Genomic DNA, 17393 nt, shown 5'->3' on the forward strand with positions numbered 1-17393 from the left:
GTATTTTTGAATATTAATATTTTGAAAATTTTTAAAGTTTCATTAACTATATAGCGGCATAATTATAGATACAACAATTGGCGGATAAGATTAATGTAATATATAACCGGAAGTAACCGGTGTTCAGCAAAAGGCGGGAACCTTGATAACGTAAGAATGTGTATTTCGCTTATTTGTTTTCATTTAGTCATTCTTTGAAATTGCTTCATCAAACAGTTTGAATTTCCGAAAATTGCCCCCCCCCCCAACACTTTCACCGAAAACTTTTGTATATTCGGAATCTACATAATAAATAATATATGCATAGAAAATTTCATTAAAAAAATATTCATTTTTCTGAAAGTTACGACCTTCCAAAATCGGGGTGGGGGTACAACTCTGTAGTTTTGCCAATAATATTATTAGTAATTTCCTATTGCACGTTTGTAAAATCAAGGCACGACAGAAATTGCACCAATCAACACAAGTATTCTTGTTGCACTGAATCTCACGAGAAATGTCATTCTGAGAGAAGGATGATATTGTACAAACTGTGATGGCTGTTTTCGAACCAACTGCTTTGACGAATACTAGCTTTATTTTTTCACGTGTTGCAGTACCACGTTTTACCGTCGTTAATGCCTCCCCTATTTATAAGTACACACTGGTCACTGTGTTCTTCAACAATCCACGGCGGACACACCAAGCAATACAAGTCGCTGAATCTGATAAAGATCGAGTTAGAGTTGTAATTGTATGCTTTTCATTGATTATTTGCTGATCTGTAAGGATTTCGTTCTGATTCCCAATAAAACGAGGAGCAGCAGGGTGCCTATCAGAGATGCTAATCGAGTTTAAATTAACAAATTCGATTTTACGAAAGTAAAATGGAAAATTCCCATATTATTTATATGTGAATTCTAAAATAAAATATACTACCTTCGATAATATTATCACTCAAATAAAATATATGTATTGTGCGGAATTTGGAATGTATCTAAATGAAACTGCATTGGCGGGCGCCACTTGTTTTTTTAATGAAACACTTTCAAACTTGGGACACTGGTAGAATGTGTCATATAAAACATCTTTTACTCTTAGTGTTATTGAGAAAATTTTATCTTTTTAAAGTTATTTCGTGTTAAAATTGTCGTATTTCGGTAATTTCAACCAATCACTGACGTCTATTGACGGGAAAACAATTACTGCTATGGAATGTAAACAACACGTTCTAGCGGTGGAATGGGATATTTTCCCTTGAATAAAATTAGTGCCGTTATTTATGACATCGTTCGTGTGTTTGTACTGGTTTTAGCTTTAGGGTTCGGGTTTTAGAGTTAGGGTTAGAGTTTGGCAAAAATTCTCATAACCCTACCCCTATCTGCACCCAATCTGCCTATGTCAAGCTTTCCCCCACATATCACCATCCTAACACCCATCCCCCACCACTCTTCTAACTATGGTACAACTCAGCTACTGTAATTATTTGTGAGCTGAACAGTGCAGATTTTATCCTCCACTTACCTCCTCCCCCTGGAACCACTTTCTTTTAAACTCCATCTCTCATTCTCATTATTATCCCTGTCCACACTACTTTTTTACCAATCATTCCTTTTCTGTGCCTTCTATTATCTCTCCCTTCTCTCCAAGTTATTTATTGACTTTGTGCTTTTTCACTATATCATGGCCAGATTCAGCAATGACAACTGAATTCATGGGAAATTTTTCTTTCTTGTGATATAAAAATCTTGAAGAAAATATGTGAAAAATTAACAATAAAATTTTTACTTTTATATTTGATAGCAACTATCTGATCTACTATCATTGAGTTCTATATTTAAGAGATGAGGAATTATGTACATTATTTACATTTGACGTCAAATGTAAATAATGTATACTACCATTGATTTTTATATCAAAATTAAGTAAAAGAAGTTCTTTTCATGTCTGTATGATTTTTCAATTGAGTTACAACGCTCCTGTGCATACAAGGGCTACTGTTCAGCAGTCAAAACATTGGGACAAGCTTTGTGAATGGTTGGAATACCAGGGTGATTGAGGGACCATGGCATGATGTGTCAGATTTTGATCATAACTATAGTGATACTTAATTTAATTGTATTTTATTTGATTTTCTAGTTACAATTTGGCAGTATGCTGGCAAAATACTATGTAAGAACTTATATCATCAAATTATGTAATACCAGATATTTCTTCTTATGTTCTACAAGTTTGTCTAAACCAGTGAAACCTGAACATCAGGCAATTATTAAACTAAATAAAGAGAACCGCCGTTTATATGGACCTTTGCTGAAATCTTATGGAGCTTTCAATTCTTCAAAGAAGTCTAACAAGAATAATAAACCTGTTACATCTACCAAGAGGATTATAAAACCTGCATTTACTGATACCAAAGAGTCTTCTTCAAAATACCCTAAGAATAATCTAGCTAAAAACACATTTTTAAAAGCTCTACAAGAAAAGGATTTACTTTGTGAAAACATTTCAGAAAAAACAAAAAAGTCAGAGAAAAATATTACATCTCTTTTGGAAGATACAGATCAGCTTCAAAGTTTTTCTGATTCCTGTACTAAATTAGTTTTACCTGATAACTGGAGGGCCATAATCTCACATTTCATATCTTCTAAGATGCTTATTGTAGACTCAGGAAAAACTGTTTTGGATAACACAGACTATAAAGATATTTTGGATACATTAATTGATCATAAAGTTCCATCTGTGACCTCTATACTACAACAAACACTATCACCGCAGAGCCAGCTAATTTTACGGAGATGGCAAGAAAAAATGATTAGAGAACTTGGCAAGGAGAATTTTTTTAAATATCAGCAAGGTTTGTAGAAATACATTTTTCTTTTCAAATAATTTTTATTTTGCAGCTTATATTTTGATGTAATGTTTTATAATATAACCACTAGAAACACTACATTCAAAGGCTCTATGTATCATTTAGTTGTAAGTTTGTGTTTAATTTACTATATTCCATAAGCAGTAGAATTCACTCAGTTTTCTAAACAATTTTCTAGTTCCCAAATTTCTGAGATTTATTTAACACATGATTTCAAAGCCTAAACTTAGTTCTACTCCCTTCAAAGAAATTTTTGTTCTATTATTATTGGTACTGAATAGAATGGCGTGATAATGAGATCAATGCACAAATGTCCTTATAGTGAGACTCAGTGGGAGATGTTACTGTCTATGTGGTTGTTTGTAACCTGCTAAGTATTCTTGAAAACTTTGTCTTCATGTTGTGATGTGAAGGGCAATAAACTAGTGTGGTGTCCTTTCACATTTTCCAAGCTCATTGAGAAAATGTTAATTTATTTCTACTTGAGTTGGTAAGATTTTGAGCAAACAACATGAAGTGTGAGTTGCAAAAAGATGCTGGCCTTTTGTTGCATTTCTAAGTAGAACAATTCATTATATGTACATCAGTTCACTTAGGTGCTAAGATCATCTGAAATGTTATCTCCAACTGATTCATTTCAAATAAAATTTTGATCTGGCATTCAGTGTTTGGGTATCTGTTACTGCGGAGGCAAAAATTACATAATTCAACTGTCTCAGCTACTGCTGCTGATGAAATTTTATCTGCTATACTTTTTAGCACATAATGTTTATACAAGATGATTTTACCAGACGATTACCAAGCTTACAGCATTTAAAACATGTCCAAGTTAAGTTGGATGTGCATATTAGTTTTCGCTACAAAGGCTGCTTCAATTGCTAATAGCTAATTTCTACACAGCCTGCCAGCTTTTTGCAACATCACCGACTGCTTTGTCAGTGTTAAACTGTCAGTTTGACAGAATTTTGATCTGGTGTTCAGTGTTTGGGTGCCTATTGCTAAGGAAGCAAAAATTACACCAAAAATCATGTGATACAACAATCCCATCTACCGGTGCTGACAAAATTTTATCTGCTGATGTAATTTGTGCCTTTTAGCACTTAACTTCTATATAAGATGATTTCTTAGGATGATTACCACAGCTTACAGTATTTAAAACAACATGCCCAAGTTAAGTTGAATGTAAATTGATATTTGATACAAAAGGCTGCTTCTGTCACTAATATCTAAAATTTACCAAAGTTAAGCTTTAAGTTTTAAGAGATGTGTTTTGCTTTTTGAAATGCATCTGCATGTTAAGGAAACAGTCATTAATTATATAACATCCTACTGGTTACACACATATTTAAGAGTTAGACGGACTGCATATTTAAAATCTACGTTTTTACCTGGAATATAATGTCAGTTCATGAAACATTAACTTCAGTCAGTTGGCAAGTACCTATCCATTTGGTCAATTGCAAACCTTTTTATGTGATGGCTTGTATCTTATTTTTTTTATGAGTGATCTAGGGTGTAGAGTGTAAGAGGCACATTTCTTAACAGAATGAATGTTAGTTTAACAGCACTGGTGAGATCATTTAAGATGGAAGACTGCTGAAAACCCAGACACCACATTGTACATCTGGATTCAATAAAGTCTAATAAATAAATGTTTTCTACAAAGTTCATTGTGATGTTAATATCTAACATTTTTCTTCATTTGTTTTGTCTTTCAGATTTAAAAGACAATGGAACTAATTTCCATAATTTCATCCAAAACATTCTTACAAAGACTATTACAGAATCAGATGTAAGCAATGAATTTGCTGCATATTGGAAAAGCTTGCAAAGCATTTTACCCTTGATAAACAGCACTAAGTGTATTGAGACATTTGTGACCCACCAGTCTCTTATATACAATGGAGTAATTGATTGCATTGGTTGTTACAAGTAAGTAGATGTGTGTGTGTGTGTATGTATATATATATATATATATATATATATATATATATATATAGTGGAGGTGCAATGGCCCAGTGGTTAGGGCAGCGGACTCGCGGTTATAGGATCGCGGTTTCAATTCCCAGACTGGGCGTTGTGAGTGTTTATTGAGCGAAAACATGTAAAGGTCCACGATGCTCCAGCAGTGGGTGGTGGCAAACCCTGCTGTACTCTTTCACCACAACTTTCTCTCACTCTTACTTTCTGTTTCTGTTGTACCTGTATTTCAAAGGGCCAGCCTTGTCACACTGAATCTCTCTGAGAACTACATTAAGGGTATACGTGTCTGTGGAGTGCTCAACCACTTGCACGTTAATTTCGCAAGCAGGCTGTTCCATTGATTGGATCAACTGGAACCCTGGAACCCGCGTAACCGACAGAGTGCCATAGTAATATATATATACATGCATGTGTGTGTTTATAAAATCGTTATCATTTTATGTTTACTTTCCAAGGTTGGGTGATTTCTCATATTCCATGTTGGTTCTTATTTGTTGTGATTGCCCTCCTAAATGGGTCAGAAGAACATATCTTGCTTGTACATTTCAATGGTTTCGATGGCAAGATGTCCTTCTTAATACCAACCCTTTTAAAGTGTGTACCTTTTATCATTGCACCTACACTAGATAGATTGCTTTGTTCCATGTAACACCAAAGTTTTAAGTATGAGTATGATGGGAGAAGCAGTGTAGGAACAAGAGGGCAAAAAAGTGATAGTGGAGATGACTCAAAGGAGAGAGAGTGACAGGTAACTACTTGTAAGTAGATGAATAGAAAACTCTATGATTGATGTGATGGAGGAAGAGGGTGTGATAAGGGGGAGGCAAGGTAATGGAAGAGAGAGAGTAATGTGACAGAAAGAGAGTGGAGAAGAGCAATAAAATTAGGTGATGGTAAGAGAAAGCAAGTGTTGCTGCACGTAGCAGTTAGGATAGATGATTGTAAAGGAGGGTGGAAGGTGTCTGTAAAAATTGACCTATGGAGAGAGCACAATAGTAAAAGTAAAGAAGGGTGAGGGTGTCAGATTTTTGGATATGGACAGATCTAATGCCATTGCTTGTTACACAGACATGATGGAAGAGAAGCATTGATAAGAGATGGTGGTGTAAAGATTGTATACAGATAGATCCATTGCCATCTCTACCTTAGCAGTGGCGAACAGAGAATAGGTGAGTGTGTGAGGGATAGATAAGAGCGTAATAAAGGGAGGGAAGTGCAGTAGACAGATGCTTTACATGAACATAATAGGCATATACAGATATATTATACACCTCATCCTCCATCACTCCCACTTTTTTTAATGTCTGTTTTGCCATTCTAACATGGGCAGGTGGGTTTTCTCAAGCACTGTATATTGTTACTTGTCAAAGTTCTTTGTCTTCTCCTTTGCTCTTCTTAAGATCAGGTTTCATCAATTCATTCCATGTCTTCTTTACTTTTCTGTTTTCACAGTCTCCATCCACTTCAAGTGCTCAACAATTCTTTATACGACTGACATTCTCAACAGATGTTACATACCTGCACCAGTGCAGTCTTCTCTCTTGTACATTACATCAAATTCCTTTTATATCCAGCTTTTCATTCACCTTATTTGTGCTCATTCATGCATGTTAACATTTCAAATCCAGCAATGTATGTTCTCTTCATTTCTTTCTGGCCTTTGTAACTCTTTCACAATTAAGGCTCATATTTCATTACCTTTTAGTATAAATAAATTACACTTTATACACAATCCTCATATAATCTGTTCTTTACTCTGAAAGAGAAGCTTTTGTTATTTGTAGAGTAATAGTTCCCTGAACTTTCTCTACTTTGTTCTTACTCTGGCTATTATGTTTTCATAACATCCACCTCCACTGCTCATTAGGTCACCTGGGTAATAAATGCTATCAATTACTTCTATAGAATCTTTGAAGTATTTAGAGGATTTTATTCCATGTGCATTTAACCTCATTTGAAACCGACTTTCCCTGCCAGCACCTCTAGGGCATTCATAGTTTAGACTGGACATGCTATGGAATTTCCATCCATTCTTTTTTGTATAATAAGCATGACTATTTCTCTGATAGTAGAAGGATTCTATCATCTTTCCTACAAACAAATGCTTTCATTTTTGCAAAGTTAACTTGAGGTTTCTTGATTGTAGGCTTTCTATGTTTAGCATTTCTTCACTAAATCTTTCACAAATTCATTTATAGGAAGCAGCTAAGCTTAAACACTTCTGTTATGGCTTAGAGGACTATAATAAGCAGGAAAAGACTAAGAACTGAGCTTTGATGAACCCTTATCTGCATGCTGAATTTGTCAGGTGTCCTATAATCCATTGGGATGTAGGACTCAGCTACACACATATTACAACTTAAGTAAGTTCTTTTTTTCCAGAGATGCAGTCTATTTAATTGATTGGAAGACTTCACAAAAACCAAAACCACTTCTGAAGAATACCTTTGATAGCCCAATTCAACTGGCTGCTTATATGGGTGCTTATAATGCTTGCAATCTTAAAGATCAGGTAAGAAAATAAGAAAAGAGTCATATTGAAATCACATGTCTCTGTGTAAAAAAAAGCTTGATTTTTAGAGGAATGTTTAGTATCTCTTACAGAAGAAATATTGAATACTCCTCAAATTTGTCAATCACTGGTAAAATACTTCATCTTGATGGACAATAATAACTTAGTGATACTGAAAAAGCTGTTTGTTGGCCTTGTAATAGAGTATTATTTTGGATTGTCTCTTTTCCAGGGATAAGAAAACTAAATGGTATGTTAAGAACTGGTTGAATTTCAGACAGGTTAAGGGTTATGGGATTGATAATAGCCAGAAAGGTTTTTGAAGTATATGGCTCAGTAACTGAAGTTTATTTAAGCTTCCATCCTTCACATGACTCAGTGATATAAATATCATATTAAAACACAGCTCAGGAACGAGAGAGAAAGACAGAGAGAGAGTGAGGAAGATGGGTTGGTTGGTCGGAATTGTATGTATTTAATAACAGGTTGACTGAACTGATGACAACATTGATACATCTTACACACTCACAAAACATTAATGTGGAGTTAGTCAAACTGTTATTATATCTATCTATCTATTTGCCTATCTGTCTGTCTACCTACTTACCTACCAACTGCAGTGAACCGGCAAACAAGCAAAACACATACATAGAGTATGTGCGGTTGATAATGTTTACAACACTAGCACTGCTTTTTGTTCATAATTGAATTTAATCTCATGTATGCATTGTTGTTGCATACCAGCAAATAGTTCTTATATAATTTGTATATAGTCGTTGGCTGGCGATTTGATTTGTCCAGGGTTCAATTCAGGTATATGTGGGGATAAGATCACTCAACAGCATCAAATGGTGTATATTGGCTTAATAAAGCATCAAAAATTAACTTTGGTATCATAAATCTGAAAACTGGGTGAAATGTATAATGGGACACGACAGTCTATGCATATGTAGTCATTGGTTTCGTTAGCCATCATGAATCCATGGTATACCTCCAATGGTAAACTGGGATTTCAAAGTGGCATCTCCAAGTCTCTCTTTTTACAGCATCATTAAATGCAAGCGATCCCTTGTCCATGCAGACACATTTCTCTCCTGTGACATCACAATTCTCTCTCACAAACTGTCTTGCAATACAAAACACTTCAAGTCTCTAGTCCTCATGATACAGAACATTGGCAAATTTTTTTCTTATCTACTTTCCTTCTGTCTAAGTAAACCTGTCTCCTAGCTTCCCTTCTGGTGATCTGATACAGTTCCCTGCTACCACCACACTTCCAGTCCTTCCATGCCTGTTTCTTTTCCCTAATGGCCCTGTCAATTACATTGTTCCACCACCACGTTACTTTAGGTCGAGAGGGACTTTGCACCAGCCACAAATCTGGTCAGTAGCCCTCAACAAGTTGTCTTGTAGGAACCTCCACTTGTCCTCCACATTATGTGATGCTATATCCTCCTCTTTTTTGTCAAAAGCTTCAAGTAATATGTCTCTAAATCTCTGTCCATTCAGAGGATCCTTAAGCTTCCAGATCCTTCTTTTCCATGCTGGTTGTCTTTGGGCAGCCATTTAGCCCTGATCCTGAAGATACTTACTGCTAACCTATTTTGTGGGATGCATTCTTCACCTGGGAAAGTTTTGGCATTTATAAGTAGCCATCTTTCTCATTTCCTGGCAAGAATGTAGTCAATTTGACCAGTGTGCTCACCAGACTGGTAGGTGAACAGGTGACTGGCAGGTTTCCTGAAGTTAGTATTACAGATCATAAGATCATATGCATCACAGAACTCCAGCCCGTTGAAGTTACCAGCCACAAACAGAAGGTCCCTGTCATTTGATGAGGTAGTCTGCAAGAGGGTGTCATAGAATTGGTCTTTCTGTTCATCAAGTAGTCTTGGCTGAGGAATATAGGCCGAGATAATAGTTGCTAATCCATGTTGCAGCACTAATCTAAGCTTAAGTATTCTATCACAGATTCTGACTAACTTGATTACCTCATCAACCCATTTCTCCGCAAGGAGTATACCCACGCCTCCAACCTCATTGGTGTTCCCTACTCAGAAAATCTTATACCCATGTTCTTTGCCTGTGAGGAACCTAGCAGAACTTCCTCTCCACCTGTACGAGGGGAGCTATTTTATCGTAGATTATTACTTCAACATAAAATGGGAGCGACAAGCTTTGAAAATTTAATCCCAATTAACAGTGTTGTTTGTGAAAATTTTCAACACGCATGTCAAATGATGAATCTATGATCAAAAATGGGAACTTTGTCTAAATGAGGCAAGAACAATATGTTCAGCAAATGATTTATGAAATTGATCAGTATTTTTCAGTTTTGCTCTCCATCCAGACCACTAGAATTATACTTGTTTCGCGAAGATCTTTGCCAAGATTACTTCCATCAAATGAGACAACACAATTTTTCTCATGATATGCTGTGTGAACTGGATCATCGCATGGGTCAGCATGACTGTATTTCAATATTTTTTGGATTACCTGCTGCTATTTATGATCTCTAAATGAATACTGTTCTACTTCATGAAGATAAGATGGATCCAAATGCAGAAGAATTTTTCAATCCATATGCTAAATAATGACCAGAGAATCATTTTTGAAAATATTCGACAGAAAATTGATAGAAATGAAGGTGGTTTGATATTTATTGATGCACCCGGGGGTACTGGCAAAACTTTTCTTCTTAATATATTACTGTCTTATGGGCACAAAAGTGACCAACTAGCTGTTGTGACAGTGTCATCAGGCATTGCCACTATTGAAGCTAGGTCACACTGCTCACTCTTGATTCAAGCTCCTCATAACAGTAAACTGTAATTCAACATGCAAAATATCTCCTCTTGATATCACTGATTGTTTGTTTCATGATACACGCTTGATTGTTTGGGACAAGGCATTCATGTGTCATCGTTATCTATTTGAAGTGATGAATTGAACACTGAAAGATGTAATGAACAATGACTTGATCTTTGGCAGTAAATTGATAATTTTAGGTGGTGATTTCCTTCAAATTCTTCCAGTGGTTCGAAGAACACAAAGGTCTTCTCTAATTGGAGCATATGTTGGAAAAATCTGTAATTTGGCACAAGCCAGTCCAGGGGCACTGGCAATGATCTCGCTCGAAAATCCTACGGAAGCCAGTCAGGCGGTACTGGCAATGGCCACGCTCAAAATGGTGCATCTTATGTGCCACCCGCACAAGAGCCAGTCCAGGGGCACTAGCAATGATCTTACTTGGCTTGCCGGGTCTTTTCACGCACAGCACATTTCCAAAGGTCTCGGTCAGTAGTCATCGCCTCGGTGAGGCCCAATGTACAAAGGTCTTGCCTCACCACCTCAGCCCAGGTCTTCCTGGGCCTACCTCTTCCACGGGTTCCCTCAACTGTTAGAGTGTGGCACTTTTTCAGGCAGCTATCCTCATCCATTCTCACCACATGTCCATACCAGCGCAATCGTCTCTCTTGCACACCACAACTGATGCTTCTAATGTTCAGCTTTTCTCTCAAGATACTTACACTCTGACGGGTATTCACATTGACATTACACATCCAACGGAGCATACTGGCTTCATTCCTTGCGAGCTTATGTATGTCCTCAGCAGTTACAGCCCATGTTTCACTGCCATGTAGCATGGCTGTTCGTACACATGCGTCATACAGTCTGCCTTTTACTCTGAGTGAGAGTCCCTTTGTCGCCAGCAGGGGTAAGAGCTCTCTAAACTTTGCCCAGGCTATTCTTATTCTAGCAGCTACACTTTCAGCGCACCCACCCCCACTACTAACTTGGTCGCCCAGATAGCGGAAGCTATCGACTACCTCTAGTTTTTCACCCTGGAATGAGATAGAAGTTGTTTCCTGTTTGTTTACAGTCTTTATTGCACCTGAACATCTGCCACAAACAAAAACTAACTTGCTAGTTAACCTGCCTTTGATGTTGCTGCACCTCTTATGTGTCCATAGCTTGCACCGGGTACATCTTATAGAGTTACTACCTACTCCTTTTCTACATACTGAGCAGGGCCATCTACCTGAAGGGGTTTGTGTTTTATCTACCTTCCTACTTATTAGGATTTTGGTTTTAGCTAGGTTGACTCTAAGGCCCTTCAATTCTAGACCTTGCTTCCACACCTGAAACTTCTCCTCTAGTTCTGATAGTGACTCCGCAATTAGGGCAAGGTCATCAGCATAGAGGAGCTCCCAGGGGCAACCTGTCTTGAACTCCTCTGTGATTGCCTGGAGGACTATGATAAATAAGAGGGGGCTGAGGACGGAACCTTGGTGGACCCCTACCTCTACCCGGAATTCATTGCTGTACTCATTTCCAACCCTCACCTTACTGGCAGCATCTCTGTACATGGCTCACACAGCTCTCACTAACCATTCTTCTATCCCAAGTTTCCTCATTGACCACCAGATAAGGGATCGGGGAACCCTGTCAAAGGCTTTCTCCATGTCAACGAAAGCCAGGTACAGAGGTTTATCCTTGGCTAGGTATTTCTCCTGCAGCTGTCTTACTAGAAATAAGGCATCAGTAGTGCTTTTACCTGGCACGAACCCAAACTGCATCTCATCTAAATTGATTCGCTCCCTAATTAGTTGAGCTATGACCCTCTCTGTAACTTTCATAACCTGATCTAACAGCTTGATGCCTCTGCAATATTAACAACAGAGAATGAAGAAGTTGACAATCTAAATAACTACATAATCCAGAAATTTCTAGGTGAGACATATACTCTGAGGAGTATTGGTTCCGTTGCAGAAGATCAACAATCCACATGGCGAGCTGGCAGAATTGTTAGCACGTCAGGCGAAATGCTTAGCGGTATTTCATCTGCCGCTACATTCTGAGTTCAAATTCCGTCGAGGTCGACTTAGCCTTTCATCCTTTCAGGGTCGATTAAATAAGTACCAGTTATGCACTGGGGTCGATGTAATCGACTTAATCCCTTTCTCTGTCCTTGTTTGTCCCCTCTATGTTTAGCCCCCTTGTGGGCAATAAAGAAATAAGAAGATCAACAATCTACACTCTATTGTCCTGAATTTCTGAATTCTCTTAATATAAGTGGCATGCCACCTCACATTATCAAATTAAAAACGGGTGTTCCTATAATGTTGCTAAGAAACTTAGATCAGAGGCACTGCAATGACACACGTTATAGTGTGTTATCGGTGTCAGATGATTTGTTCATTGCAAGTAAAATAACTGGTGTTGATGCAGGATGCACACTTTTGATTCCCTGCATTATTCTGCAATCATCTGATACCGATTTGCCCTTTACTTTGAAAAGACACCAATTTCGAGTGAGACCTGCTTTCGCGATATCTATAAGCAAAAGTCAAGGACAAAGCCTTTCTAAGTGTGGTATCTACGTGCCTGTGTCTGTATTTACTCATGGCCAGTTATATGTCGCTCTTAGTAGAGTTGGGGATCCAGTGAATCTTAAAATATTTGTTGATCAAAAAAAATTTACTAGATCAGGAACAAGTAGATGTTATAATGAAGATGTAAGGAGACTTACATGTAATGTTGTCTACATGGAAATAGTGTAAATATTGATATGTTGCCTATGTAAAAAGTACAGATTTGCTTGATATTTTCTTTGTTATTTTATTACTGATTTTGTAAAGTATTTGCATAAATAAATATATGTAAATATATTATCAAATATCTTTTGTGTATTTCTCAAACAATAGTTGAATTAAATTGAAATGTTATTCTAAACATAGCATTGTTTTTTCCTTATTGACGGGTCATGTACTAGTAGTGATAATAAAGATGAGTTTTTCTAAAATTTTGAAGGATGTGCATAAGAAGGGGAAATGTCTGTGGTCCTACCACACATAGGTTTTTGTTGGGTTTTGAAACTGCGAAGATTTCATCTAATTTCCATATTTTGGCAGTGTTGTTATGAGCAGATGTAGATGTTTGTATTTATTTTATATTTCTTGTCATTGTGCAGATTTTGGTGGCTGATTTTTAGAAAAAGAACAAAAGAACGTTTTGTTGGAGTGTATTAATGTTATCTGAAGTTGTCATTGTGGCATTTGATGTGGTCATTGTTAAGAGTTGTTTGTTGTTTGTGTTGCTAATTATTTTATGGTTTATATTGGATGTTAATACTTGCTAGTTTATTGTTTTCTTTTTGTTTCTTATTTAATTGCTGAGTTTATTTATGGTATGTATGGTGTTCGAGGTTGTCTCTTCCTAGTAGAGTGATTGTACAATTGTGTTTGTGCCAGATTTAGAAACAGTTTCTTCCCTAAAGTTGCCATACAACTGAACTCTAATTTCTAGCATTGAGGGAGGTGTATAGACATATTGTTTTGCTTCTGTTTAGATATATTATTGAAGTCTTTCACTACTATATTGTGTATACTGTTGTGATCCTGTTTCTAACCCATCTTTCACTGCAGCCTTGTACTTTCTATCTTCATTCACTTCTGTATCATTTCCTTTCACATTATATAAATTTCATAACTAACTCAAGTTTGCATGTTCTTAAGACTGAATAAAGCCATCAGTTGTTGCAATACTTTTTATTTAATCTTAAGAACATCTATGAATCCAGACATTTTCCAGAAAACATTTATTGACAATCTGTCTGAAGAAAATTACAAATTACAGTTATTGGCAAAAAATGTTACATGTGTACATAGAGCAAACAAAGAAAGAGTGTATCTCATTTCAGGAAGCCCTCAATCTCCTCGATAAAAAGTTTATCAAGGAAACATCTATTATGGCTAAACACAGACTACATAATCATACTCAAGCAGAAGACCAATCAATAGAAGGCTTTCTGATTGACATGAAAGCTTTTGCAAAGGAGTGTCATATACAGTCTCTAAATGCAGAACAATACTGTCACTTGCTAATTTGCAACAATTTCATCTCAGGAATAAATTCATCAACAGTTACTTGAATTTACTGAAGACAACCTACAATCATTGGTAAAAATTGCTTTAATCATGGAATTAGCCAATGAGGAATCAAGGAACTTCTTAAAGATGAATCTTTCATGCCCTCCAGTCTGGGCAGCTTCAGGAAAACGATCCTGCTACTGGTGTGGTGGGCCTGTTCTTCCAAAACCAACATTTACAAATTTATTATTACTTTTATATATGTTTATATGTGTCATTGTAAGTTATATCTGATTTTTGTTATTTTGTATAATTGCTATATTTATTATGTATTATCACTGTTTACTATTTCATTTAATGTCATATGTTGTATGTTGTTTAAATATTGCCTTAATATTGCAGCTTAACCTATTATAAAATGAAGTAACTGAGTTGTTATTTCATCAGAACCTTGTGGGCATTTGTTTCAGCTCTCTGTTCTGAGTTCAAATCTTACAGATCAATTTTACTTTTCATCCTTTCAGAGTGAATACAAAAACGACCAATTCAGACTGGTGGATTGACAGAATTGTTAGAACATCAAACAAAATTTTTCCTTGTTCTATCCTGTCTGTGTTCTAAATCCCACTCAGACCACCATTATAGTGAAGTAACTTCTGGGTGAAATAATAATTTGTAAATATTAAATAAAATCCATATGGCACTGAACTCAGAAAGAGTTTGCATTCTTATTGAGTGCAGACAATCTAAGGCTCAGTAGATAAGTATGATGATGATGATGACAATACATCTTAGTATTTATTAAAGAAAATATTTTGTTACTGAGTTAGACATACTTCATTTAGTTAATTGTTGGATTTATTTTTATAAGCTTGATTGTTTCCACAGTGATGTAAGTGGAAACAAGTGAAACTATATTGAAGTGTTTTGCTATCTTATACAATTACGTGTGAAATTAACACATGTTGTCAGACATAAATTAGCTTTTGAAAGATTTAAATATATATGAATTTTTGCATTGTCCTCTATAGTATGAGTTAAATTTTTATTGTCCTTTTAATGCTAGTATATGTGCATACTTCCAGTGACCAACCAAACCAATTTGTGATATTCCGATAAAATTAGCAATACTAGAATGCAATACAAAAAATAACAAAGAACAACTGTAGATAGTAGCAGTTTATTCAATAGCATGAATTTTTTTAATAAAAGCTCAATGGCTGACTGGTTATGATGCTTTCAAGAAGATATGTAGCTTAAGCTGTAGGTAATTTGTTTAGAGCTGTCTAAGTCAGTGGTTCTCAACCATTTTTACCTATTGGACCCCTTAGATTAATATTTTACTCTCGTGGACCCCATAGCCATTCAATGTTTGAAAATTAGTCTTATAGATACTTTCAAAACCATATTTTGTTTTTCACACATTCACTTGTATAGGTTTGCAATTATACTCTCAAAGAGAACATGTTTCAGTGGACTGAAGTATATGCACAGTACATTCAGTAGCATAGCTGGTAAGTAAGTGGCCAGGGTTCAATTCCTTACCATCTTAATTTTGCTCTTGGCCTGATCACCTATTGATGTGATGTATCTAATTACAAAAGGTCAGATAACAGCCTTTATATAGCCACAATAACATAGAGTTAATGCGATTTTATGTGCATTTATTGTTGTCATTTTTGACAGTGAGTGTTCCAGTTGTTTGATCAACTGAACTACCTACTGATTGCATTTTAGTCTAAGTGGCAGAGTATTCCACAGGCACCTATCCCTTTTATGGCAGAATCTGCTTGACACAGTGTGTGACCAGTCTGCTCTTTTGAATTACAAGTACAGTCCATCTGACAAGGCCCCATATAGTTTCCCTCTCTCTAATTTTGCTCAAAAGTCAACCCAAGACTATGGTAAAATACTTGCACAAGAGGTCTTGGGTTTGATTCCATATAGTGGGATCAGACCCAAGACTTCATGATTGCAAAATAAACTTCTAAACCACTTAGTCATGCCTTTTATCATATGCTTGTATTAAGCAAGTCAGAATTGTCAGCTTTTACCATTTCTTGATTTCTGCCCTTCATCAGCTACTCTTCGAAGCTTAAACTAAAATTTTGATTCATTCTGAATTGTTAGTAATCTAAAAACTATAATTTTTTTTTTTTTCAGGTAAAGAAAGGTATAATCATTGTAGTATATCCAAATGGCTCTCCTGCTGATGTGCACATAATGAATGAGAAATCATGCCAGCACTATTGGAAGAAATGGCAATCTCGACTATGTCAGTACTGGATTTCGCTTGGAGAGACTAAATAGATGATAAATTTGTCCTAACTATGAAGAAAGTGTGGTGAGAGTCAGGTTGCCAGTAAGCCTGGTTCAGAATTTTGTAAATAAATTCAATATCATATTTTGCAATTGTGTGATGATTTTATTTTTAAAAAATTTTCTCTCGTCATCCTTTCTAAAATTATACATTCATACTAGTAATCATAGAAAGATTTGCAAATTTGAACATTCCAGTCTGTTGATGTTGGTTAGTCTTCGGTTAAGACAAGATTATGCAATATGACTGTGATCTGGTCACTTTGAGGTGATTATTCACAAACCCACTACAAATCATAAAAACTGTAAACAGTATGATTACCTTGAGTTTTTACACCTGATGTCCCTTACAGAAAAATGAAAGACCTCAAAATCAGTTATTTGTACATGTATTACAATATATCATTGCTTTTGATTTCACTCACACAATCCCTGAAGACACTCAGACATCAGTAGTTGCAAAGCTAACTAAATTTAATTACTCTCTAATTTAATTCAGGCAAAAATAACAAATTATAACAGCTAAGCTAATTCTGGAGACTCAACTGGATATGTTTTTTTTTTTTTTGCTGACATTGAATTGATTTTTTTTTTTGCTACTTTTTTTCTGTGTGTGAGTGGTGAGACACACGCACACACACACACACACACACACACGGACACACACACACACACACACACACGCACACACACACACACACACACAAGTAACTGGGGTATATTCAACAATAACAAGAAGAAAACCAGTATTGTGTCAGATTATCTAGCTCATTCTATCTCTTGACTTACAGTTTTAGTTCAGAAAGTAAATTTTTTTTATGGTTAATTCAACAGTTGTATTAATTGATTAACTTGCTGT

At 36.0% G+C, this 17393-nt stretch overlaps 1 protein-coding gene across 1 annotated transcript; it reads left to right on the forward strand.

Moving 5' to 3' along the window:
* The first annotated feature begins 12 nt into the window (after nt 1-12).
* LOC106869494 (uncharacterized) lies at nt 13-16627 on the forward strand. The gene is made up of 5 exons (XM_014915256.3): nt 13-150; nt 2119-2833; nt 4567-4780; nt 7214-7343; nt 16379-16627. The coding sequence occupies exons 2-5, from the start codon at nt 2134-2136 to the stop codon at nt 16523-16525; spliced, it is 1191 nt and encodes a 396-aa protein (XP_014770742.2). The 5' UTR covers nt 13-150; nt 2119-2133; the 3' UTR covers nt 16526-16627.
* The last annotated feature ends 766 nt before the right edge of the window (nt 16628-17393 follow it).

The sequence above is a fragment of the Octopus bimaculoides genome, chromosome 11 (assembly GCF_046866305.1).
Source record: "Octopus bimaculoides isolate indiv1 chromosome 11, ASM4686630v1, whole genome shotgun sequence".
NCBI classification, from domain to species: Eukaryota; Metazoa; Mollusca; class Cephalopoda; order Octopoda; family Octopodidae; genus Octopus; species Octopus bimaculoides.

Excerpts from the sequence above, each read along its gene's own strand:
- LOC106869494 (XM_014915256.3), top strand. The coding sequence starts at position 2,134 with ATGCTGGCAAAATACTATGTAAGAACTTATATCATCAAATTATGTAAT. Across the intron at positions 2,834-4,566 it reads TTTTTTTAAATATCAGCAAG|ATTTAAAAGACAATGGAACT; the intron begins GTTTGTAGAAAT and ends TTTGTCTTTCAG. Across the intron at positions 4,781-7,213 it reads GATTGCATTGGTTGTTACAA|AGATGCAGTCTATTTAATTG; the intron begins GTAAGTAGATGT and ends CTTTTTTTCCAG.